Below are 25805 nucleotides of genomic sequence, written 5' to 3'. Positions count from 1 at the left end.
TAAAATATACTGTTGCTTATACTCTTCAAGGCCATCATTCCTGCCCCTTTTCTCATTTCTGTCCTCCTTTTTCCACAGTGAGAAATCAACAGTAACTCAAAGAGGATAAAAAAAAAAAAAACTTCCCCATAGTCAACTAGAGAGGCCAAAGATGGGGGGGACGGGACACAACCTAACCCAAAAAATCACTTACGTCAATATCACTCCTTCTCCCAAAGCCAACACTCTGAAATTAGATCTCTCCTTTTCCAGAGCTGTCTTCTACAGCCAGCTCCTCATTTCTCTCTCATTCCTTTGGCTGAGAGAAAGATGAAGTTTCCCATCACTGTGACCTGCTGGGAGACAGGACCCTCATTTGTTCCAGGGCCTCCCCGCTTCTGCAGCAGTTGAAAGATGTCTCCTGTACCGCACCATCCACACAACGCTTGTCTAAGAAGACAGGACTGTACTTCAGCCCATCTGTCTGCTCCCTGTATTGTCTGCTGCAAGCTGCATTCCCCCCTTGTCCTCCGTTTTGAAGACCTCCTTTCACTTGCTTTCTGTCACTGTTTTCCGAGAAACTGAAGCAAAATGACATTCCCCAATTCTCAGTTTATAGCTGTCTGAACTCTGAAACCAAAGTTTGCAGGAGCAGGGGGATTATAAATATTGTTTTCCAATTTGGGAAGATGGCCTTGCAGCTGTTTGCTTTCTTTTTATTCCTGCAAGTTTTTGCTTATTGCCATGAGGTTATGAAATTTATGGTGCTCATCCGGAATGCTTCCGCTACTTGCACAAAAACAACTGGACTTTTTGACTACTGTCTACAATGCTTTCTCTTTTCTCCCTATTTGTTGTAAATTTTAGGGTCCTACAGATCATTTTCTTGTTGAAGAGAAAAACAAAGTCTATTTTCATACCTTTAAAAAATATATTTACTGGCATATAACATCATTTCTTGTACAGAGATATAAATCGTACCATCTCTGTGAACCAAGTCAGCTGCAGTCTTCAGCTAAAATTATGCAAAAGAGTCCCTCCGGTCCTCGCTATTTTACATGCATACACCACAAAGACACTGAAGCACGAAAACAACCTTTTATTAGAGAAAAGCAAACTGAACCAAAATGACCTCTCTAATAAGGGAAAACAAATGGCACACAGGAAGATTAGATGAAAGACTTGAGAAGAAGCGGTACTCTCCCTCTCTAGAGGGAGAATCCCCTATTCCCTTTCAGGAGAAGCAATTCTCAGCGACTCCCTGAGCTAACCAACTCTCCTCCATCTCCCCTTATCTCCTCTGCAGCGCAGGCTGGTCCCTGCCATAAGAACACCTTCCCTGCCACTCAGTGCCTCCCAGCCTGTGCTTCTCCCGCAGGCTCCCTTCTATATTCAGCCTCTCCCGGCCTCTTCTGTACCGCACACACAGGGCTCTTGAAAGCCAAGCCTGCTCCCTTGCACTCCGCAAGAGAGAAACCTCCCCAAATCCCACCGACCAGGATTCAGCCTGACTCAGGAGTCAGACCACATCCATTATACATACAAACCTTGAATTTGTTCATCACGGTCTTCCTTAGACATGGATAAAGTGTAATGAAAACCCATCACTGATACCATTTATTATTGAGATACTATAGGCAATTACACACATTTACTTAAGAGATTCTGTCATCCATTTTCTTCTGTCAGGAAACAGAATGTTGCCTTTTTCCTTACTGCTTTCCTTTTGTCATGCTGTGTTTCCATGTTATTCTAGTCATGCTATTGCATTTGTGCTGAACATTTATAACCAGTGTAAGCTCAAGCAGAAAATTCATCTTTTCCCCGAATGATGAGACAGAAAAATTCCTTTCTGCATACCAAGTTGACCATACAACCATGTTATTTACAAGCATGGCTGTTTTGTGCCAGAGTAGCACTTGGTATTTTAAACTCAGGAACTCAGTTTAAAAAAATTTATCCTCATCTTGCTGCATTGCATCAGTAATTTACAGACAAGGAAATTCAAACACATGCCCGAGACTAAAATTTTTCTCATGATGACAGCTTTTAACCTCAATCACTTCAGGGTGTATTTCCCCTTCTTTCAAAATTTGCACAGAGTACCTTCTATTAGAGTACCATAGACCCTTCTAAGCACACATGGATTTCTCAGCCTCATTCCCAATACATACTCTTTCACAAAGCTGATGAGAAAAAGTCCTGCGGTTTTCCTTCCTTAAAGTAAATTCTGTATCGTTTAGTTTCAAGCCATGTAGATCAATCTTTTCCTTTTGCTAGCATCACCCTCAAAAATTAGTATCTACACAGATTCATGGTTAACAGTGTATTTCCCTGATCTCCTATGTTTTGGAAATATTTTTTTTTAACTGCAAATATGGTTGAAACAAGCATATGGTAGAAACCACACTTAGATTTAAATTGGTTACATTAGGAAAAAAAAACAGAAGAGAGAAGTTCTGCCATTTGTGCACAATTAAAAACTGAAAACTTGCATCAACACAATGGCAAAAGAAACATCTCCATGCCAGATGTAATCCTATTTTCTTATTTCGTTTTTTTGTTGTTGTTGTGGTTTTGGTTTTTTTTAATCAATTTCACCAAAAGGCTGTACACAGACATTAAAACACACCCTGAATAGGAGTGCACTTTGTCTCACTTCACTTAAGGCCTGTGGCAGATCAAAAATCAGCATCTGAGGTGAGGAGGGGGCTGACTACCCAGATGTGATGAGTTTAAGAACACTGTACAACCTCAGATAAATAATGTAAGGTTTGAAGTTCAGGATCCAAACATGGTCAGGGGAACTTTGGAGCTCCAACTGCCTCTCCTGTGGTCCCCCTAAACGCTTCAGGGTCTCTAGGCTCTGAGTTCTGGCATCAAATCTGATGCCTAAATTTAGACAGCTCCAGTATCGCTCAGGGTGATCACTACCACAAAAGAAGATTATTCCAACCCTTCCTCAATTTCACTCTTTGGCTCTTAAGTCTCCTTGGTCAGGAAAGCACAATTCACCTCCAGGCTGAAATCCTTTTATTTTGGGGGATTTAGATTGCAGGCTGCTGTTACAGGGCCAAATTCAGAAAGCTGCTGAAGACAACCAGAGTTTATCACCCATGAGCATTTTCAGTAGGCTGTGCTATCTATAATGCAGTCCAATTATGTACTAACAATTGATTTTAGCGTTGCTTTGGGTGCAAACACTCTCAGATGACTTTTGGGTCAGCTGACAAATAACGGAACATAGGAAATGCAAGCACATACATTGCCACTGCATCAGTAGCAACCAACATATTATGAGGTTGGTTGGTTTGTTTTTCCAGGTAACAGGGAAGAACTATTTTAGAGGAGAACAAAAGATACACTTGGACAGAATGCTGTAAGTGGGTAGAAAGAGATTTACAGTAAGTCACCTACACACTTAAACTCATCATGTTAAATTCTGCCTGTACATATAAAAATGCTGATTATGATGGGGGAAAAAAGCTGTCCATCAAGTCCATATCAACCTGTCAGCTGTTAAAGGCCATATCAATGACAATTACTCTCCTGCCTGCTTCAAAATTACACTTGCCTGGACAGACAAATTATTTTCTCACTTGCCTGTGCCTCAAAATATTTTTTTCAGAGCTCCTTCTGAGGAAATCACAACAAAATTTCAAATCAGAGTTGAAACAAAACACCATAAATACTACATGCATGCACACACAAACGTGAAATTGCACAGGCAATTCTTGGCTGGAAGATCTCTGAACAGACACAACATAAACAACCACCATTTAAACCAGAAAATCTGAATTACTTTTAAACTGTCATTAAACAGTTCAGGCACTGGAAACAAAATATTACAAGCAGGATATTAATTTGTATTTAAATACAGGAAATATAATAAAGGTCATTAATATATGCCTATTTTTCTTCTTTTTATCAGAGAACTTTCACGTTAACAGACATACAGAGAGTTCTGCCAGTCAGCACTTATTGAGAGCACTAAGCAATCACTGTGGGTAAATTTGGTCACCCTCAGATTTATTGGTTACCTGAGGCATCATGTAATGGTTCTGCCATGTACTTAAAATGTAGCTGACATTAGCTCGTTCATTCTACCTTGTGATAGGACTATACCGCTTCTTTTTGATTTTTTAAAATATGTAATGCTCTGACGATGTGACTTTTATGTTTAAAGCTAATTCAAATTGCTCATAATAGCACCTATCAATACAATTTCAGATCTACAGCTATCTGTTCTTTCCAAAGTGCGTACTGCAATTTTTAAATTCCCATGGATACAAGATTAGATTAATGAACTAGGATGATGTAACAGTTAAGACAATTGACTTAAATCTATAAACAGATGAAAATCCATTTCCAGCAAACTCTTTTACATATTAACCCAGTGCAGAACAGAGTATTTCCTATCACTCTAAATGAGGTGTACTTTTTTTTTTTTTTTTTTTTTACAAAGAAAAATAAAAGCAATCGCCTACAAGTAAAACCCATTAAAGGCTTGGAACCGAGATTGTTCTGGGGTGGTGTTCTTCAAAAGAATGATTTTTCTCTGGTTGCATGTGCTATAACACATTAAGTCAGATTTCCGTTACGAAGCACAAGAATTGTTCTCACAGTTTTTATGACCGGAACAAAGTTTCTTTGGTGGTGTGATTGTCAGAAACGGTGCCTAATGAAACCACTACAGAGTATTTATAGTTACAGTTACAGCTTTTGGAGTTTCAAAGATGGACACATAAGAATCACCTACATACATTATTTCAGTAATAAAATTAACCTAGATCCCATTTCCAGGATCAAAACCCACATCCATACGAAAAGAAGATAACCATTTCTCATCTTAAGGCACTAGGATACACATGTATCTACATCAGAGGTACATGTAACGCTGCTACTTTCTCCCTGTTTCAAAATTTCTCTCAAGAAAGTTCCCAACTGAAGGACAGGACGTGAATTTGGACCTTAACCACATATTCTTTTCTGACACATAAGGTCACAACACACATCAGATCTAGAGTAATTTCAGCATCTTCTCACCTCTGTCAACACAGTGCTCATATTTTCATCTCCTCATGAGACAGACACAGAACATACAGAGTTACTGGAGTGCCGGGAGCACCATGACTCCGCTCCAAAGGGTCTTGGCTGCAGGTACCATGTGGAAGTGACCGGGGAGAAGGGAAGGAGCTGCAGCAGAATCCTCCTGGTGCAAGGATTAATCACCTCACTCACAACAGGGCGTTGCGATTTTTTTTCCCAACCCAAGCTCTAGCAAAATGTGTGACTCTTATCCTTGCTGGGCAGACTATCCTTGCTGGGCAGACTAATTAGGAGCTCTGTGAGAACACACTGGCTGTTACCAACAAGAATCAGCACTTTCCACTACAGGCCAGGCTTTCTCTTATTCTTGTCCAGGTGAAATATCTTTGTGAATCACACCATCATTGTGCCCCCTCTGACTGATGCACAGGCTCCAAATTCCAACTTCAGACACAAGATTAAAAATTAGAGCTGCTTCAAGCATTTCATGTTTTTAAGTCTCAATTGAAAAAAAATAAATTAATTCTTGTTATATTAGAATTTCCCTATGCACACACACACCTGCGCGCGAAGTTCTTTGGTTTAGAGGGTTTGGGGTTTTGTTTTGGTTTTGTTTTGTTTTGGTTTTTTATATGTAGTCTCTTTCAAATGGCATTCAGATGTCAATGGAAACTAAACTTCAGATACACTTAAACACTGGTCGCCTTAGTCATCCAACTTGCTGGACACAGCAAAAAGCATTCAACCTACTAAACTGTTTTTTTTTTAAGCAGCATATTATCCGTAGTTACTGAATTTAAATCAATCATTTTAGGCTAATATATCCTATAAGATTTTAAACCTAATAGATCTCAGACTCTCACACCTCATTTTTATTCACAGATTGAAAGGTGAAAATAAGCATTTCTTCTATTTCAATTCCCAGCCCATTTCTCAACTTCAAATTAAATACTTAATGAACTGTACTAGTTGAATAAACTGACACAAAGAAAATATTCTGTGCACCTGCAAAAGAGGCCATGCTGCCAAAAGCTGGTTTAGCACTTCAGCTAACATCAGTTGCAGGTGCTTATGCAGTCACTTTTCCACAGTTCAACGGTTTGATTTTCTTTAAAACTTTGGCAGCTAAACTGTACAGCTTGAATATCAGTTTGGTGGCATTTCATTGCTAGTAGTAGAATAGTAAAATACTTTTTTTTTTTTTAATATTTTAATGGTATTTTAAAGGAGTATCACTAATCACGGCATTAGTATAGGCTTTTGTAATATTTAAATATGACCTGTGTTTTATATACCTAATCTAAATTAAGAACCTTTTCTGTTTGATCTCTCCTTAAAAAAAAAGTCTTATTATGATTATTTTCTATTCTGGTCATGGTAAACTAGTTTTAGTCCCAAATTTCAAACTTCTTCCTGCCAATTTTAAAAGGCATTAAGATAAAATAGCAAAATCTCCTGAACTTGAAACTTTGTGGGAGGTTTCAAAGATTGATAAGAACATAAAAGCAGCTATATCGGGTCTACCTCTCTCATTATCCGCATCTAACAGTGGTAGCAGACTCAGGGAGAGGGCATAACAAACCGTTGTATCCTACCAGCTCGCAAAAAAATAATGCTTGAAAGAGTTCCAAATCAGAGTGCCATCTAGACCATATTTTAATAGTCACTGATGAGTCCTGTGAATTTGTCTAATTCTATATTAATTCATTGATTTTTGGCCTGTAATACCAAATTACACTATTTAGTTGAATGGTTGACAAAAGTGTTAATTTATGGTTGTTTTGCTTTGTAATCTGTTGAATGATAGTTTTGTCCAATACTCCTAGTTTTTATGTGGTGAGGAAAGTGAATAATCATTCCCTATTAATCCGTCTTAATATTTAAAATGGTAAGATGACTATTTCTGTAGGAAAGTTAAAAAAGGAATCAGTCAGAGGGTCATTTGTCCCTTTTTGTGCGAGGGTTAAAAAGAGATGACCAAAATACTCTGCAGCATTAATCTTTCTAGTGAACACACTACATCTTTCTTTTACTTAATGTCTACAGTAAACAGACTTCCTTCTACTGAAGTAATGAGTTATGAAAACATAAATCAACAGTCAGTGTGTCTATGGGAAAATTGTGCAACATATTGGGAAGGAGGTGCATCTTTTGCCAACTACGTTCAGGACTAGTAAATACACAACTCTCCATTTTACTTGGCTGAGATTCTAGATATCTGTTGTGAGAAACAATCAAAATCTGAAGTGGCACTTCAAAGTAAAGAGACAAAAAAATGAACTATCAACTAAGGCTCTCGAAAGGGTAAATTAAATAGAAAGCAATGAAAAAGAACTCCATGGCAATGGGCAAACTGACTGAATCATTTAACTGTTATTTGTAACTTCTCTAATGATGACTTTCATAAAGATGGTTTCATCTGTATACTGGAACATGTTCATATGGAAGCAAACAGTAAACAATCATTAGCAAACAAACATTGAAAAAAAATGTGTAAAACTATGTTAGCTTGGTTTCTTAAGAAAAAAAGGGTGGTCTACTACCTCAAAATTTTTTGATGGAAGTCTTAGTTTGAAATTGTTCAAGTTAAAATAAAAAAAATATCAATCAGCCAAGCTTAGCAGGCTCATTTTCAACATGAAATACACATTTTGCCATATTGCCTCAGAGCTAATACAGCAGAGAGTAGTGTAGAGATTTACAAACACACATGCACACTCCTTTGTCTTACCTAGCACTAGAGTGTACTGGCAGAGATTGCACTATTGCCTTTCAGTATAATACCACACTATAGCCTTTCAAATATTCAGCTTGTTAAGTGGGTTGGCCTGATTCTTTTTAAGAGATACTACCTTTGAACAATACACAAATACAAAACCAGCAACATTACAAAGTTAACAAAACAGACAAAAATTTTAGCAAAAATACTGACATCAAATAAAGTGTGTCAAAAAGCAGCATAGACTTTTGTAATAGAATTTATTCCATCATTCTAGGTCCCATTCATCACCATCCCCCAAAACCTTCCCTGAGGCAATAAAAGGAATTAACATCTCAGCTAGAGAGCAGGAAAATGTGTAACTTGTGATGAAAAAAAATTTTTTCTCCTTACTTAACATATTTTCATGGGGATACCCCCCTGCCTCAACGTAAGACATGTTAAACTAAGGGCAAAGTGAATACAGATAAGGAGAATAACTGATGAGAAACAATCTTAGGGGAAATTAGAGGCAGAGGGGCTATTAAAAAGAAAAGGGGTTCTTTGGTAACCAACTAGGCACATAAATTTATGACTTACACTACCACTAAATTCTTGGGTGTAGGGAAAGGAAGGAAAGACTGGCTTGTTTTCTAAATGGGCAACCCAAAGACAAACACACACATGGAATTTATATATATATATATCTTTACAGAAACCATTACTGCATTCTTTTGCTGCAATATGAAGATAAACTTTAGCTATGCTGGTGCAAAGCTCATTTCCATGAATCAAGGACAAGTAAGTAATACCAAGCTTAAGTCATGAGGTCAAAATACACCAAGCCTGCACTCTGACTGAAATGAAAAGTTATCTTCAAACCTTTAACTTGCCTGAGAACAGAAACCATTTGTTTTGGGAACACAAGTAGACTTTAATTGATCATCAGAATTCTTTAAAACCAGATTAAACTTAATGCTGCAGAGGAGAAAAATCTATCAAGAACAGTGTCATCCTCACAACACCTATGACAAACAGCACAGAACAACATTCGATATCACTACTACGAGAGCAGCCTTCCAGCGCTGAGAAAGAGAATAAAGTCATATTTGCTTAAGGAAATAAGCGGTATTGCCTCAAACCACAGAAGGCAGCCTGTGCTTCTATAGTGCATTTCCAAAACTTACCAATTTCAAAATGTTAATTTTCCCTGAATCATACAGGAGAGAATTACTATATGTACGTAGTACACTCAACGTACTGACAAACATCATAACGCTCAGCCAATAAAGTGACATTGCAAGATTAAGATGAACAGGATAGGTTTCATGTAAGAAGTGTCTTTCCCACTTACTGTGACACAGCATGTATGCTGTATACAAGCATTAGCCACATTTTGTTTATCAAATGAAATTTTCAGTTCATACCTGTTTTTGTAACTTAAAAAAACCAAACACCATAATCATGTGGTTTCCTCTGTGTTTAAAAATACACTGTTTAAAAATACACTGTCTGTATATCCATAGTATCTCAACACCAGGTTGAAAGAGGACTAACCAAATATATGCTGTTTAAAATGCCCCCAAGCCTACATACAATACTTCCACTTCAAAGCAGACAAGAAAGAGAAGGAATCCTGTCCCAGCTCTGAAGTCTGAGCACAGAAACAGAGGACATCCATACCCTGGAGGTAACAACTTCAGCCCTGCCAGGCCTATCAAGGGAGAAACTTCTGAAGAGTCCTGGAAGAAACCTTGCCTTCAATTCCCTTGGACTTCAAAGTAAGACACTGCCAATGGAAGCATCTCTGTTGACTGACTTAGCAACCCAAACACATAGGGGCATTCAAATTAAATAAGTGATTGGAATAACCCCATGAAGCACAATTTAAGCTAGAGCAAGCCCCAAACCACAGGAATATATTAAGCTGATTAAGTATATTTTCTGTCTGAAGCCCTTGAAATACCTTCAAGGAAATTCTGTAAGAATGCAAATAACCTTTCCTAAACATTAAAGACACATGACCACAGCACTGACAACTGCATCAAAACGTACAATCAAAACTTTCTAAGCTGGTACCGTTATTATCCTGTACTAGACCTACTGAGGGTTGGAGCATTGCCAGGTAGCGACCTCTGTTTTCATGAAACAAATGTCTACTCCAAAGACACTACATAAAATGTCCAGAACTGAAAGAACTGACTGTTCAAAAACACACGCACCTCAACATAGCTTGAACTTCAGCTATCGTTGCCATTCATAAGCTTATTTTGGGAGAGAGACTGTAAGCAGCTATTCCAACCATCATTCGTACCCAAGTTTTCCACTTGCCTAGAATGTTCATCAGATGCGGGGTGGGGGGGCAGGTCGGAGATGTGTGTATATATGTATATATAAAAGAAGAAAATCTTGTCCTCAGACATTTGCTATAAAGCAAAGGCATGCACATTTTGAAATACCAAAGTAAGACCTTTCAGTGAGAAAAGCAAGACACTTGCCCTACTCAGCAGTGAAAGCTTCCAAAGGGAGGTGTTAAACTCCTGTCATTTACAAGATAATTTTATAACCTGCTATCAATAACTGCTATAAGCAATTATTTCTTTATCTAACCTCAATTTTAATGAAACACTAATAAAGGTATAAATTCATTAAGAAGCTAAATTTTATTGTAATAGCTAACGATCAAAGTAACCTAATTGTATCTGCTTCCCGAGATACCTACACGTACCTCACTTTTTTTCCTACCTTAGTATTCAGAAGTGACAAGTATCACCAACTACTGTCTGTCTTCCTCCAGGCAAAATCATGACTACTTAACACCAAGGAGAGAAGCAAGAGAAAAGCAACAACTAAGTTTGTGTGCACTCAACCATCACCTATCAAATAAAGCAAATGAAACACTGAGCCAGTCATGAAGGCATTTCCAGCTCAAAGTGACATGTCCATAAAATGGATCCTCCATAAATAAATTAGTGCTCTCCTTCCTGTCCATACTGACTGAAAAGGAAAAAACAAACTGACATCATGAGTAAACCCAAAGGCTAAACCTCTTACTTCCCCTTTCCTGTTCCACTACCTACCGTGCAGGGAAAAGCACTAGAAAACACTAAACTATTAGGTGCAAAAGGAAACCAGAAGGGCCAGTAGCACGGTTATGGGTGCACAGAAAATTACAACATGGCTTATGAGAGCCACAAGAACTACAAACATTAAAAACTCAGACAGTTCAGCTAGTTTAATTGAAAAGCCTTAAAAGAAATCGAAAACTCTCCTATTAAAAACAAAGCACCTGTACCGTCATGTTACAAACTTGAAAAGTTATGATGCACTAGTGCTTTTTTTTTAAAAAAAAAAAAAAAAAAAAAAAAAAAGGAACACTTCTGAAGTGACTACGTCTCAAGCTCTGAAGGAATAGCTAGCTTGCAGTTGAAGCTAATGATCACACAAAGCATTCCTTATAAACGAGTGGTCTATGAAGAAGTACACTTTCTTCACACACGCTTACACATGAGCTTAGCAATAGCCTGCAGGCCACTGCTTAAAATACCATGGATGCACCAGTTTCAGGAGCAGATGATTACTGATGGGTAACCATTTATTTGGAAAAGACTTATTAAAAATCTCTAGTCTGAAGTTGGTAAACATCTAAATCAAAAGGCTTTGAAAATATTTTAGTAGGATCACATCAATTTACACATAGCCCATTAGTTGCTATCACAAAGTTGTGTTTTACCACACTACACTGCTAGTTCACTTTTAATAATTCTAACAGTAAACATGTATGTATTCCAAAACCTCAAACTGTTAGCTGGAGAATCCCAGACAGGACTATTTGCACATCCTGTTAGCATCCCTAATATACATATCCCCATCCATCATGGGCTCTCTAAAGATCTTAACACACTACAGAAGAATGTCATCCACTACACCAGCAAGGGTACACAAGTTCAAAAGCAATACTTAACATACAAGAGACTTTATGCCAGGCAGGAGAAGGGCTGAGGAGTTGGACAGACAAAAGACCATCTCTGATACAGAATTTTAAAACAAACCCTTTCACTGGGGTGTGGGTTACCTTACATTTACCACGGGCTAAAAGTATTCAACATACTGTGATTTCACTGTTCATTGTAAGGTTTTGTCTATCCACTGTTTTATACCTAAGAAACAAGGTAAAAAAATGGCAATGAAGAATTTACAACAGTATTTGGGGTTAGAGATGTTAAAGTTTACCTCTGTTCCGTTTTTCAAATGTAAATCAGCTATTTAGGCATTTTGTTGCATTTATCATTCTTTGTAAATTGTTGTATTGTCCACATAAATAGTGCACACTGAGAAGTTCTGCTTACAAGAAACAGTCTCACAAGACAACCTCTCTCTGCTGCCAGTTCAGCAACAGCATCTCAATGTTCTCTACTTACCCACAGAAACACCAAAATCAGTAGATAATTTCTTTACTGTTTCAAACAGCTGACTGGACACATTAAATGGTTGTGTACTTCTCTAAATTTTCTAATATATATATTAACAGCTGCTTTATTACCATTTGTATTGTAACATGAAATATATTCTTTACCCAATCACATTTTCAGTCAAATGGGGATTTTTTGACTTTTTTACAACAGATATATATTTATTTCATTGTCAACTGAAACACGTACACCAAGATTTTTCAGTATGAAAAAAAAAAAAGTTTTTTGATTTTGATAGAAGAAACTGAGTACAAGTAACAAATCCCTGCCAGCCTTGATATTCTTTTGCACTATATTTGAATTATGGATGAAAAATAGAAAGGGAACTGGAGGTGTAACTGAACCCAAGGCCCCTCTGCAGAATCTACTTTCAGTACTCTTCTGCTCACTAAACCAAAAGAGGCAAGATACTTGGAAGATCTACACTGAATGGAAACAAAATAAGCAATGCCCCTTCCTCCTCTTCAGGTTTCTACAGAGATGCAGCATTACTTATCCAGCCCACCCAAACAAGAATGAAGACAGCACTGGTACTTCTCAAACAGCTACAGTCATTGGGGGTGCAAAAACACTTGTGACATCATTAGGTTTTCATCTACATCCAAATGGATGACGGCAGGCTTCAATAGAATCATAGAATCATAGAATGGTTTAGGTTGGAAGGTACCTTGAAGATCATCGAGTTCCAACCCCCCTGCCATGGGCAGGGACACCTCCCACTAGACCAGGTTGCCCAAGGCCACGTCCAGCCTGGCCTGGAACACCTCCAGGGATGGGGTCTCAACAACTTCCCTGAGCAACCTGTTCCAGTGCCTTACCACCCACAAAGTGGAAAATTTCTTCCTAATGTTTTATCTAAACCTGCCCTCTTCCAGTTTAAAGCCATTCCCCCTCATCCTATCGCTACATGCCCCAGAAAAAAGTTCTTCCCCAGCTCTCCTGTAGGCCCCCTTTAGGTACTGGAAGGCCGCAATAAGATCTCCCCGGAGCCTTCTCTTCTCCAGGCTGAACAGCCCCAACTCTTTCAGTCTGTCGTCATAGGAGAGGTGCTCCAGCCCTCAGATCATCCTCATGACCCTCCCTCTGGACAGGCTCCAGCAGGTCCATGTCCTTCTTATGTTGGAGACTCCAGAGCTGGATGCAGTACTCCAGGTGGGGTCTCAACAGAGCAGAGTAGAAGGGCAGAATCACCTCCTTTGACCTGATAACCACACTTCTTTTGATGCAGCCCGGGATATGGTTGGCATTCTGGGCTGCAATCGCACATTGCTGGCTCATGTTGAGCTTCTTGTCAATCAGCACACCCAGGTCCTTCTCCTCAGGGCTGCTCTCCAGACATTCCCCGCCAAGCCTGTATTTGTGCTTGGGATTGCCCCGATCCAGATGTAAGACCTTGCACTTGGCCTTGTTGAACTCCATGAGATTGGCTTGGGCTCACCTCTCCAGCCTGTCCAGGTCCCTCTGGCTGGCATCCCTCCCCTCCAGAGTGTCTACCTCGCCAAACAGCTTGGTATCATCGGCAAACTTGCTGAGGGTGCACTCGACCCCACTGTCCATGTCACCAACAAAGATGTTGAACAGTACAGGCCCCAGTACTGACCCCTGAGGAATGCCACTCGTCACTGCTCTCCACTTGGACATCGAGCCGTTGACCGCAATTCTTTGAGTGCGACTGTGCAGCCAGTTCTTTATCCACCGACTGGTCCATTTGTCAAATCCATGTCTCTCCAATTTAGAGACCAGGATATTGTGTGGGATGGTGTCAAACACTTTGCAGAAGTCGAGGTAGATGACATCAGTTATTCTTACATCTCCAGAACATAGAAAAAGTAAACTGTGGAGAAACAACTACTTCATCGTGTCACCATTTTGGTAATTACGCTTATTAGGAAAATGGCAGGATGCAAAACCACTACCAAATTGAGACCTACGTACCTAACAGAAGTGAATGACTACGCTTCCCTCAGTAATTTCAGCCCTGAGTATCAGAAACTTCAAAGTCTTTTCAGCTGTAAGAAACTATCAGGTATTGCTTACTTTGCAGTCCGAATTCAGATACTGTCAGCAACTCCACCTGATAATCCAGCTCTGCAGGGAGAGGGAGGAGGTGCTCAAATATGTTTGCATCTCACCTTACGTTACGGACGCAGCAGATACTGTGTACATAAACACAAAGTCTTCCTGCGTTTTTCTTAAATTAAACATAGGAGCCCACATTTTCACCTGTTTGAGAATACCAAGTTAGCTTTGAAAGTAGAGATGCATTAATTTCAGTGAAAAGAAAACAAATAGCTAAATATTTTCCTGAACTGTTTTAAGGATATATTTGCCAAATATTAAGAAAGTAACTTGATAATAAGTAAAATAACAAACTTATTTTATTTTGCCCTAAAATTTTGCCTGTATGTGGACACAATGTAAGATATAAGGTACTTTTAGCTTTCAAGTCAAGTCAAATATAAGATTGCTTTTATTCTGGCTCACTTTCAAAGTTACAGGTGACAAAGGGCAAAATAAGGGTAACTACATAACGAAAAAACTATGATTTCAGACAGAGTCAACTTGATCAGTATTGTAAAGAGTATCAACCACAAAAAAAACCCTGAAAGAAGTAACAATACAATAAAAAAAAAAAAAAACCATCATTGCCATCTCAATCTAGCCAGTAAAGGCTTTAAGATTAGGTATAACATATGATTAACTTAACTGCATCAAATACACAATTTATAAAAGGAAAAAAAAAAGTTTGAAGGCAGTATGTCAAGTGCCTTTTCTAAAAATCAGTGCCGATTCTCACGGTTGAGAACAACAACACTTAGTTTCACGTGCTTACTAAGCATCAAGCTCTAAGTATTCTCAGAGCAGATAACTAAATGGACATTGTTTCTACATAAAAACTTGGATCTGGTTTCACAGAATACAAAACATACAACAGAAATTAACAGGTAAAATTGTTCCACAGTCTGACAGTTTACATAACAATGGATTCCCTGCATTTCATCCCTACAGGCAAATTTTTTGCAAAAATACTCTAAAAGGTAAGCACATGACAGTTCTTGAAACACAACTCTACCATGGAAAGCAACACTTAGTCACTACGTATATAGCTTTTGAAAACTATTATTCTTATTTATTTCTGCTAGCAAGTGGGAGTCAATTCAATAATTAGACAAGAAGCCAGACTACCATGGTTCATCAATGATACTGATGCAACCAAATTGTCCTTCTATTTCTTAATTTACTTTTCAATTTCCCTCTAGTGGAAACAGGGACATAATTTAAGGTCCAGGGATTTGTACAGCAAACAAAAGCAAAAATTGTCTCAAAAACTGTAATCTGTGATGTAAAATCCAGAAGAGAAACAATTAATTTTCAGAGTGCAGATCGAGTTTATAGGACTGACAGGTAGAAAATCTTTCATTTACCTTGTAAAACAAAACAATCTGAAAGAGAACTGTTGAGACAAACACATTATATTTATGTTCTCTATTTTAAGAAGCAAGCACCCATTTAAACTTCAAATATATATTGGTATTGCACTGAAAACGAAATAGAACCCTAATTGGCTGCCCTTCTCACGTTATATTTCATCTCCTTTACGCTCTATAGTAGAAGGATTCCATAAATGCTATGAAAACTGAACTACCTGGTAGCTTACTGGTGAGCTCAAGAGCTCTAGCATTTAACTGGTTTGCATATAATTGTTTGAGGTTGAAATACTCTTCCTTCTAACCCTCAACTTATGCACAACAGTATGCTACACAAACCGCTTTCAATGATTTTTATTTTGTTTTTAAATATGGCTCAGAAGTATACGAAGAACAATCTCTACGTTCTGAAACATGCTAAAATGTGTTTACACAGTGTTATTTAATAATATGCAATAAATGAAGTGGTAAACCATTCAACCATTGGACCTTTTAGCCACAGACTTTTCCATACCTCATGCTTACCAAAAATGCAATCAAATATATACAAGTTTTGGCAAGAATAAGTTTCTTCCCAAGATTTTTAGGTATGAGAAATTCCTGCATGTCATTAAATATAGAAGAGATTATTCTATATTCTAGAATATAGAAAAAGCAGAAGCGATCCATTAATACAGAAATTTGAATCCAAAAAATTTTCATGCAGCTTTAATTTCAATATTTTCTACATCAGGCACGAAAATGACCACAGGCTTCCATTAGAAGTTAAGTTACACAGCCTCATCCAGTGAGCTTTATTAGAAATCTTATTTTAGCTCGTTGTTTTTGCTAATCAGCCTTTTCCTTTAAAAATGCAATTACAATAGACAAGTGAACATTCAATTTCTGAAGTTGTAATCAGACTACTCCATGAGAGAAGCACAACTAGAGGTAGTATTTCTATTCTTACCCCACCCGCTTACACTCAGAAATTTTATTGCGCATCGTTAGGAGACTACCAGCAGTACTCCAGAACACGGGGTGAATTGTATGATGAGCTCTGGTGGAATGCAGAGAAGTCTCTCCTGAGCAATATTCATTTGCTAAATGTTGTCAGTGTACTACTGCTTTACAGGCAGACAGTAAGAGGATTCACCTTCAATCTGTTTTTGAAAGCTTCTATATCTAGTATCTAGGTGACAGCTTAGCCTGCTCTCAATCCAAGAAAGTATTTCAAACTGCTTTGTGTTCAACGTACAAGACTCTGGCTCTTTATAATTGGAAACCAGTGTCTGAACTCTTGGCCTTCCAGGCACACTGAAACAACACCAGGGACCAGAGTTGCAGTACTTCACATAGTACCCTCTGATATAAGAGGGAATTAAGCAGAAGCCTCTCCTAATTGCAGTTTGCTCACCTTAAAGTCAGAGAGGCAAATAGACTCTGCTGTGCAACTTCTTCAAAGGCAAAGAGCTGAACCGTTTGCAATCAGTATCTCCTTTCTACCTGCCACCCCCAGAACAGGGCCCTAGCTCCGATAATCAGAAGTATTTGCACACAGCAGTTTTACACTCACTGAACGCAGGTGCCTTAACAAAAATGCTGAGGTTCTTTTCACTGACTTTGTTATTTGAAAATACTTTGCACAGGTTTCATCTCTTCCGCTCTCAGAAGATTACAATGAAGGATTGTCAGCAACCTATCCAGTCAAGGAAAGGAGAAAAAAAGAGACCCCAGATGTACGGATGGGCATAACATACAACAGGATACAAGGCTGAGGTGCAAATTTGCCATGCTGTGTTGCAGTCTTCAGCATCAATTGTTCAAAAGACCAACTTTTGTCATTACAATTGTTTTCACTGAAGACTGCAGGAGGCAAAGAATGAGGTGCTAACAAAATTCTTTAAATACATAAAAGCGCACTACAGGCATACTCAGAAAAGAAAAAAGAAATACAAAAGTACTATATAATGGTCAAAAAATTAAAAAATAACCATGCAAGATATACATACCCAGTTTTAGGGCGGAAGGAGTCACTTCAATCTCACCACCAATTGGCTGAAAGGCTGCCAGCTGAGCTGCTACCTCCGTCTCAAAAGAGTCTGGGCTATTTCTGTCTGCCAAATTGCCATTGGTGCCATCAGTCTTAGGGTGAGGTTCTTGCTCATCATAAACAGCAATCAGCTATCAAAACAAAAGATAGAACAGTTTGTATATTTAAGGTATTCCCAAAGGTATTCACCTTTTTTTTAAAGAAAAGGCAAAGAAAAATGTATCCTTTATGGGGAGTACAAAAATAACGACCTTATTTCAGAACAGTTAACAATAAATACACAGATTCAGAAAAGCATGTGCATTTGTGTTTAAATACATGGACTTCAGTATAGGCTTCAGCACTGTCCTGTGTTGGCATGCTTTTCTCAGAATTAGCATGCTACCATTTTATATTGTTCCAAAAGATTTAGGGCTGAACATGCTTACAAACACAGAACAGCATTTAATTCTTGGTGGTAGAGAGTGTTCTTATTCTAAAAAATTTCAGTGCTACTGACTGACTCACTGCACAAAGGTAACACAGCTGTGGAAGCTGTACTGAGCAAGCAGATACATGTTTTATTTATAAGTACATAATAATTGCATTATGAGGACAAGATACATTCAGCACAATGACAGAGTGCGGAGTTTCTGTAATCGCCCAACCTATACCTCTGTAAGGATGAAAGTCTCTTGGTTCAGCTAGGCACACGTGCACACACGTCTCTGCCATCTCCTCTCGTTCTCTCCTGCAGGCTTATACCAGATACACTGCTTCTGAAGACTGTTCCTCAGCCACTGACTCTTCCACAATTTCAGGCACACAGGAAGGTCAAGATTAAGCAACAACAGACTGCAAAGTCTGTTGTCCAAACTCACATTAACGTTGACATGAAGACGATAAAGAAAAACACCAGAAAAAACATTTTTTGCCTCAGCTAACCTGGCCTTTCACAGGGGTGTTCCTTTTGGTGCCTACTAATACAAAGTGATCTGATAATGTGTATATAGCTTCATCAACAAGTGACTCAGATACACGTGTCTGGGTGTAAACTGTGTTACAGTTCCAGGAGAACAGTTAACGGTGTTACAGTTCTGGGAAAACAATCAAAAAATAATTAATTCCCACTGAATCTAAACAAATTAGAAGACTTGCTGTTCTCAACCAGTGGGACACTTGACACCCCAAGAAGCAAAGAGGTAACAGCAGCAGTTTGGAGCCCTTTTCCTGCCCCACTACCTGATGTGGCATCGCTCTCATGTCATGCAATGATAAAAACACTTCCCCTAATAAGCATTGTACAAGATATCTTTGTCTTAAGGTGTTTACTTATTTCACTTTTTCTGAACTCCTTAGGATTATCCTAAAGTTTTTCTTAACTATTCCTGGAAAAGACCACAACACATACAACTGGTTAGGCAATATCAAGATATAAACAGAAACAAGTTTAAAGGATTGATTTACTACTTTCTCTCTGTCTCTCTCCATGTTATTTTAAGGTATGCATACACACTCTCTATATGAAAATATTAGTACATCATATCTCCTCTGACACTTCCAAGACATGTCAAAAATTATATCCTATGGTAAGTAGTATACTGAAACAAAGAGACAAACATTTAAAGGAACGCATTTGCCTAAGGGAAGAAATGAATGTATGAGAGGGAAAGAAAAGAAAAATGAAAAGAAAAATCCTGAAGTGCTTCCAAGGAAGAAACTGACATTTTCAGGTCTTCCAGTCATTTATAATTTGGTTGCTAGAAATGTGTCAGCTCATATTTACCAATGCATATTTCAGAGACCAATGCATATTTCAGAGACAGACAAAACCCCTTAAATAATTAGGTAGAAAACTTGCTCTCCTTTTCCATACGGAGCCTGTTTGCTTTCCATGGCCACACAAATAGCTCTTCACATAGAATTTGTTTTTTATTTGTCCAAAGCATATAGGAAATATTAATTCCAGTAAAGACAACTCTCTTTGTACTGTATTCCTGCATTGCAGGAAAACTACCCAGGTGTTCATACTGCATTCATCACCAAGCCACTATTCATCACTATGCCCCCCAACTACATACAGCCAAAAAGGCTGTCTTAGAGCCAGACATCAACAGACCACTGCAATTTTCTCCAGTACCAAGAAAAAAACAAAACTATGGTGTCTTGTTTTGTTTCTAAAATGACTACTCATGTTCATGTTACCATGGAAGGCCATCATGGTTCAAGAAGTTCCACAACTGTTGCCCACCAAAAGGGTCTGCTTTCTGAATCTCACTTTTGCTGTGGAAACTTAATTTCTAAGAAAGAGGCTGTTACTAACGAAGAAGAAATTTTAGATTGTGTAGGACCGTGACACTGAAAGCACTTTAGATAATAGTAGGATACAAAGTTCACTTGAGCATTTGCAATGTAGAATAGAGTAAACGGAGCTCAGCTGTGATTTGATAAGAATAAACAAGTGAATTCCTCAGCTGGACTAAGCTGAGTTTCCCCACGGTTTCACACCCTAGCATACTAAATGCTGGATTACATTGTAATACTCCACACTTACTGCCCCAGGATAGGGATTGGCTCAAAAAAACTAGACAAACTGATGGAAAAGACTAGCAAGAACAGTTAAATGGAAACTGCAAGCCCTACCTCAGACTCAAAAGCCCCCAAAACATGGAATAGTAAAAACCGAAACGGTAAGCCAGGAGAACGTTGATGTTATAATTACCTTATTTCTATATGCTTTCTTCAAGCGTTTCCCACTGGTCACCAGCACAGACCAGAGCAGCAGCCTGGCCCTGCACTGCTGCTCTTGCAGGCTCACATATATTATGGTATTGGGACTGGTGCTCTTTTACATCTTTGTCGGTGACGTGGACAGTGGGATTCAGTGCACCCTCAGCAAGTTTGCTGACAACACAAAGCTGTGTGGGGCAGTTGACATGCTGGAGGGAAGGGATGCCATCCAGAGGGACCTGGACAGGCTTGAGAAGTGGGCCTGTGTGAACCTCATGTAGTTCAGCAAGACCAAGCGCAAGGTCCTGCATGTGAGTCGGGGCAATCCCAAGTGCAAATACAGGCTGGGTGGAGAACGGATTGAGAGCAGCCCTGAGGAGAAGGACTTGGGGGTGTTGGTGGATGAGAAACTCAACATGACCTGGCAATGTGCGCTCACAGCCCAGAAAGCCAACTGCATCCTGGGCTGCATTAAAAGAAGCATGACCAGCAGGTCAAGGGAAGTAATTCTGCCCCTCTACTCTGCGCTGGTGAGACCCAACCTGGAGTGCTGCATCCAGCTCTGGAGTCCTCAGCATAAGAAGGACATGGACCTGTTGGAGCAGGTCCAGAGGAGGGCCACAAAAACAATCAGAGGGCTGGAGCACCTCTCCTATGAGGACAGGCTGAGAGAGTTGGTGTTGTTCAGCCTGGAGAAGAGAAGGCTCTGGGGAGACCTTACTGTGGCCTTTCAGTACTTAAAGGGGGCTTATAAGAAAGATGGGGACAAATTTTCAGCAGGGCCTGTTGCAATAAGACAAGGGGTACTGGTTTTAAGCTAAAAGAGGATAGATTTAGACTAGATATTAGGAAGACATTTTTTACAATGAGGGTGGTGAAACACTGGCACAGGTTGCCCAGAGAGATGGTAGATGCCCCATCCCTGGAAACATTCAAGGTCAGGTTGGATGGGGCTCTGAGCAACCTGATCTAGTTAAAGATGTTCCTGCCCACTCCAGGGGGTTTAGACCAGATGACCTTTAAAGGTCCCTTCCAACCCAAACTATTCTATGAAGGCCCAGCGGGGATCCGGCCGGTGCTGCTGCTGCAGGGCTGCCATCTGCAGGGTCAGGGCACCTTCGCTGTTGGCTGAGGGAGTTCTATATGTGTTCCTAGACCTCAAGTTATGGTTGAGGTGTTCAAATCATAGAATCATAGAATCAGTGAGGTTGGAAGGGACCTTTAAGATCATCAAGTCCAACCATTAACCTACCCTGATAAAAACACCACCACTCCTAAACCATGTCCCTAAGCACCTCATCTACCCTTTTCTTAAACACCTCCAGGGATGGTGAATCCACCACCTCTCTGGGCAGCTTATTCCAATGTTTAATAACCCTTTCAGTGAAAAAATGCTTCCTAATATCCAATCTAAACCTGCCCTGACATAACTTGAACCCATTTCCTCTTGTCCTATCACTTGTTGCTAGGGAGAAGAGGTCAGCTCCCATCTCTCTAAAACCTCCTTTCAGGTAGTTGTAGAGGGTGATAAGGTCTCCCCTCAGCCTCCTCTTCTCCAGGCTAAACAACCCCAGATCCCTCAGTCGTTCCTCATAAGGTTTGTCCTCCAGACCCTTCACCAGCTTTGTAGCCCTTCTCTGGACACGCTCCAACACCTCAATGTCCTTCTTGTAGTGAGGGGCCCAAAACTGAACACAGTACTCGAGGTGAGGCCTCACCAGTGCCGAGTACAGGGGGATGATTACTTCCCTAGTCCGGCTCACCACACTATTCCTGATGCAGGCCAGGATGGTGTTGGCCTTCTTGGCTGCCTGGGCACACTGCTGGCTCATGCTCAGCCGGTTGTCCACCAACACCCCCTGAGCCAATCTGCAGAGGGTCTAGCACATTACTGAACAACCCAATGTGCAGAGGGTTTTGGGTTTTATTTTTGTAGGAGAACACAATCTGCAGAGGGTCCAGATTAAAATAAAGTTTTTATTGTAACAGCAGCTTTGTTGTGTCATTGCTCCACCAAGGCCCTCTGCCACCTCCCCGATTCCCAATTCCCAGCTTATCCATACCAGCACTCCATTTCCATACTCCAAGCTGGAGCAGCCAGGGCACAGGTGCAAGCCGACAGCAGGCAAACACCTGCGATACAGCCCAGCAAATGGCTGGAAGAAGATTTCTCAGAGCTAAACTGTATAGGCCTCACACTTGTCTGAAAGTGGGGAAGTTTCTTACAGCTGTCATTCCTCCAGCACCTTCAGTGAAAAGCCCACAGTTCCCTAGTCTACACCTAGGCACTATTCTGATAGATTAAAAAACCAAGGAAAATGTATTTCTTTACAGTAAGGAACACACCATTAAGTAACATGATCTAGAGTTAAAGTCCCATTTTTTAGAGAGTGTGGAAAGGACATACTTCCAGTACTGCATGTGGGGATAGCCAAGATGCAATGCCTTTCCTCACCAACAAAATAAACAGCCATTTGTCTTCTAAAATGTTTATTCAGGAGAGAACTCCTCAGGACTGCAGTTGTGGGAGCACCTTATGGGTAGCACTTCTAACATCATAAATACACTGCTAATCAATCAATGCATTATAAATATCAGCTTCAGCCTTTCGGAGGGAATGAATACAATTAAGATTACGTAAATTAACTATTCAGAAATAATTGTAGTAATTGACTTCTCATTCCCAGTATGGAAAATTCTTTAATTGAAACAGACTGTAAATCTCTTCTAATGGAAAAGAACTTCAGGATACATTAAGAAATCCCCCACAAACATATCATGAAAATAACACTGATTGCAATACTAATTTTTTATTTACCATATCAATATTTATGTATCTTGAGAGTTCAGTAGGTCAGCTGATTATTTTTCTAAACACATCAAAATATTGCTCTAGATATTTGTAGAGTGTAGAAGTTATGCTAGTACTCTGTTGCAGTTTTGTATACTTGCTGTACTTAAGCATCTCTGTTTTTTCCAAAGGTTAAAGAACATGAATATTTACTATAAAAGATATCTATGTATTTCTATATAAGTAAAATGGTTCTAACTCCAGTATTGCTGTAATTTCTATTAACAGCCTACCAGTTACCTAGACAATCAATAAATTATCAAAACTTAGCACTTATCTGTCATTTTGGATTACTAAACTCCTCCCTTCTTATATTGATGTAGTCACAACATATGGCAGCAATAATGAACAGTGCTACTTTATTAGCATTTTTGTTGATCGTAAGTGGAAAATTCATTGCAAGGCAATGCAGGCAAATTGTAACTTTGTATGGTGTCCTGTGGTACAGCTCTTTCAATGTTTTACTCATAATTCTGTTGCAATACTTGCAGAAAATTAAAACAGGATTATGTAAAAATTAAGTGGCTACGTTCCCAAATACACAGAGCAACACACGCACATTCGATTAATATCATATACATGATACACAAAAAGGTGGATAAACACCAACAGACGACAATGATGTCACCGAGTGAAAGGGACTGCGTACAAAGCAGCAGCATGTTTTACCCCGTGGAACCACTGGCCACTAAGATACAGAAAATTGATGCAATGTTGCATTTAGAAATCCCCACAAGGCAAAGTGTTACCATATCCCTGTTGCCATGTGAAACATTACATTTTCCAGAGGCTCTCAAGTCCTTCCAAAACTAGTCGCACTCCACTCTGTAAACCCAAGCTGCAGGTGCAGAACCCTGTTTGAGCGCACAATTCATATCCATACGTTGCAGCCACGCTTCACTGTGTACTGGGATATGCACCATACACACAAGAAACAGTAAAAAGAGTCCTTCAAAATTGAAATTGCAACAGTTTTGTTTCAGTGCTTGCTAATTAAGCTCAATTAAAGATAATTTCACGGGGGTTCAGAATTTCAAAGAAAAACCCCACCTTTGAACAAATAGCAGAACTTTACAGATCTTGCTTTAAGGCGCGTTTGTTAAACCAGAAACAGCTGACTTTCCATTGCCCTACACACCATTTTAAATAAAAGGTTTCATAATTATTTCTCTCTTCAAACTACACGTTTGACAACTAGATTACTGTTAATAAGGTTAAAACCTGTATGTTTTACTAGCTTTTCTGTACTGAATTAGAAAACAGACACCACTATTTCCTTTTTGACCCCAAACACGAGGCATGTACACAAGGTACTACGGAAGATACAGCAAAATAAAAGCTTGCTTGCAATTAAATTAATCAGCTTTCAATTACTGTCAGGATAAAATCACTAAGAGAAGTTCTCAGTCATAGGCTAGCATCAGTACGTGACTGAAAAGATGCAATTTTCAACATCTGGAATGATATATTCAAAAGCACAGAAAGGAATTAAATGTTCCACTTGTATTGAATTTTTCATTCATTGTGGAAGGACATTTTTCCTCTTAATTTTTTCACATTCAAGACTATTTATATTCTTCTCTCACTATGGACAACAAAAGGTAGTAAAATTGTCAGTTTCTTCAAGACACGTTTGTTTCCCATTCAGATGGTCCCTGTCCATGACTTCATTCAAATGCTCATTTAAGAGAAAAGCCTGTGGTTGTTTTAACCACCCCTGTACTTCCGACAGCCACTGTGCTCTGTGGGAGCGATTATTAGTTAGTTACAAAACGATGCAGCAAAAAAAGAAAAAAATCTCCCTCTTTTGGATCAACTAATAAAGACTTCTCGCACAAAGCACTCACATCTCAACAGCGCTGTCAGGAGGGGTGAATGAATAGCTTGGTGACTATTTCATCGAGCTTTGTGACATAAGGAGAAGCGATGGCTCAAGCTACAGCAGAAAATGAAGTTCACTACACTATCACATTACCTTGCTCTCTGATCCCTCGATTTGAGAGCTGTAGGATTTAATCCGGTATTTATCCCGGTACATACATAACAAAGAGGTAGAAAAATACACAGTTTTTCTGTATGTAACACACTGACACCAGAATACAACAAAGTTCAAAATAAAATTAAAAACCAATATTTAAAAGATCAAAACAACTTCAATTCTCCCCAGGTGCTTGCACCTGCAAACAACCAGACACAGATGGAGAAAGGCTGCAGGTGAAAGCAGCCTACATATGACCAATGCAGAAAGGGAAAAGGCATCTTTTCCTCTTTTTTTTTTTTTTCTTCCCCCCTCCCTCCCCTGCTTTCTTTCAGCAAGGTTATATGTTTGGCCAGGTCAGCTCTTTACTCCAGCCAACTCAGACACTCAAACACCAGCACAAGATAAAGTCAAAGTTACCTCTTCAGCCAGCAGTTTGCATCAGGCCATCTTAAGTTCAAAATATGATATCTACTTTGAGGCTGCTACGGCCTGACCTTCCTCTTTCCCCAGCCACTAGTTTCTACTGCTTCTTCACGCAAGTGCTACAACTTACTAGATCCACGGTGAGCCAGTTCAGGGAACTAAACCAATATGAAAAGCAACTCT

At 39.3% G+C, this 25805-nt stretch overlaps 1 protein-coding gene across 1 annotated transcript in view; it reads right to left on the bottom strand.

The window, feature by feature from the left end:
- Positions 1-18891, bottom strand: part of PARD3B (par-3 family cell polarity regulator beta) — a gene marked incomplete at its 5' end in the record, with an annotated part of 298721 nt that extends 279830 nt beyond the window's left edge. The window contains 2 exons of the mRNA XM_082483978.1: positions 17618-17789; positions 18880-18891. Coding sequence (XP_082340104.1) covers positions 17618-17789; positions 18880-18891 — 184 coding nt within the window. The remainder of the gene's footprint in view (positions 1-17617; positions 17790-18879) is intronic.
- Positions 18892-25805: the final 6914 nt, after the last annotated feature.

Source organism: Vanellus vanellus (assembly GCF_965231255.1).
Source record: "Vanellus vanellus genome assembly, chromosome: 5".
NCBI classification, from domain to species: Eukaryota; Metazoa; Chordata; class Aves; order Charadriiformes; family Charadriidae; genus Vanellus; species Vanellus vanellus.
The sequence above is the reverse complement of the archived record's forward strand: the minus strand, read 5'-3'. Positions and strand labels throughout refer to the sequence as shown.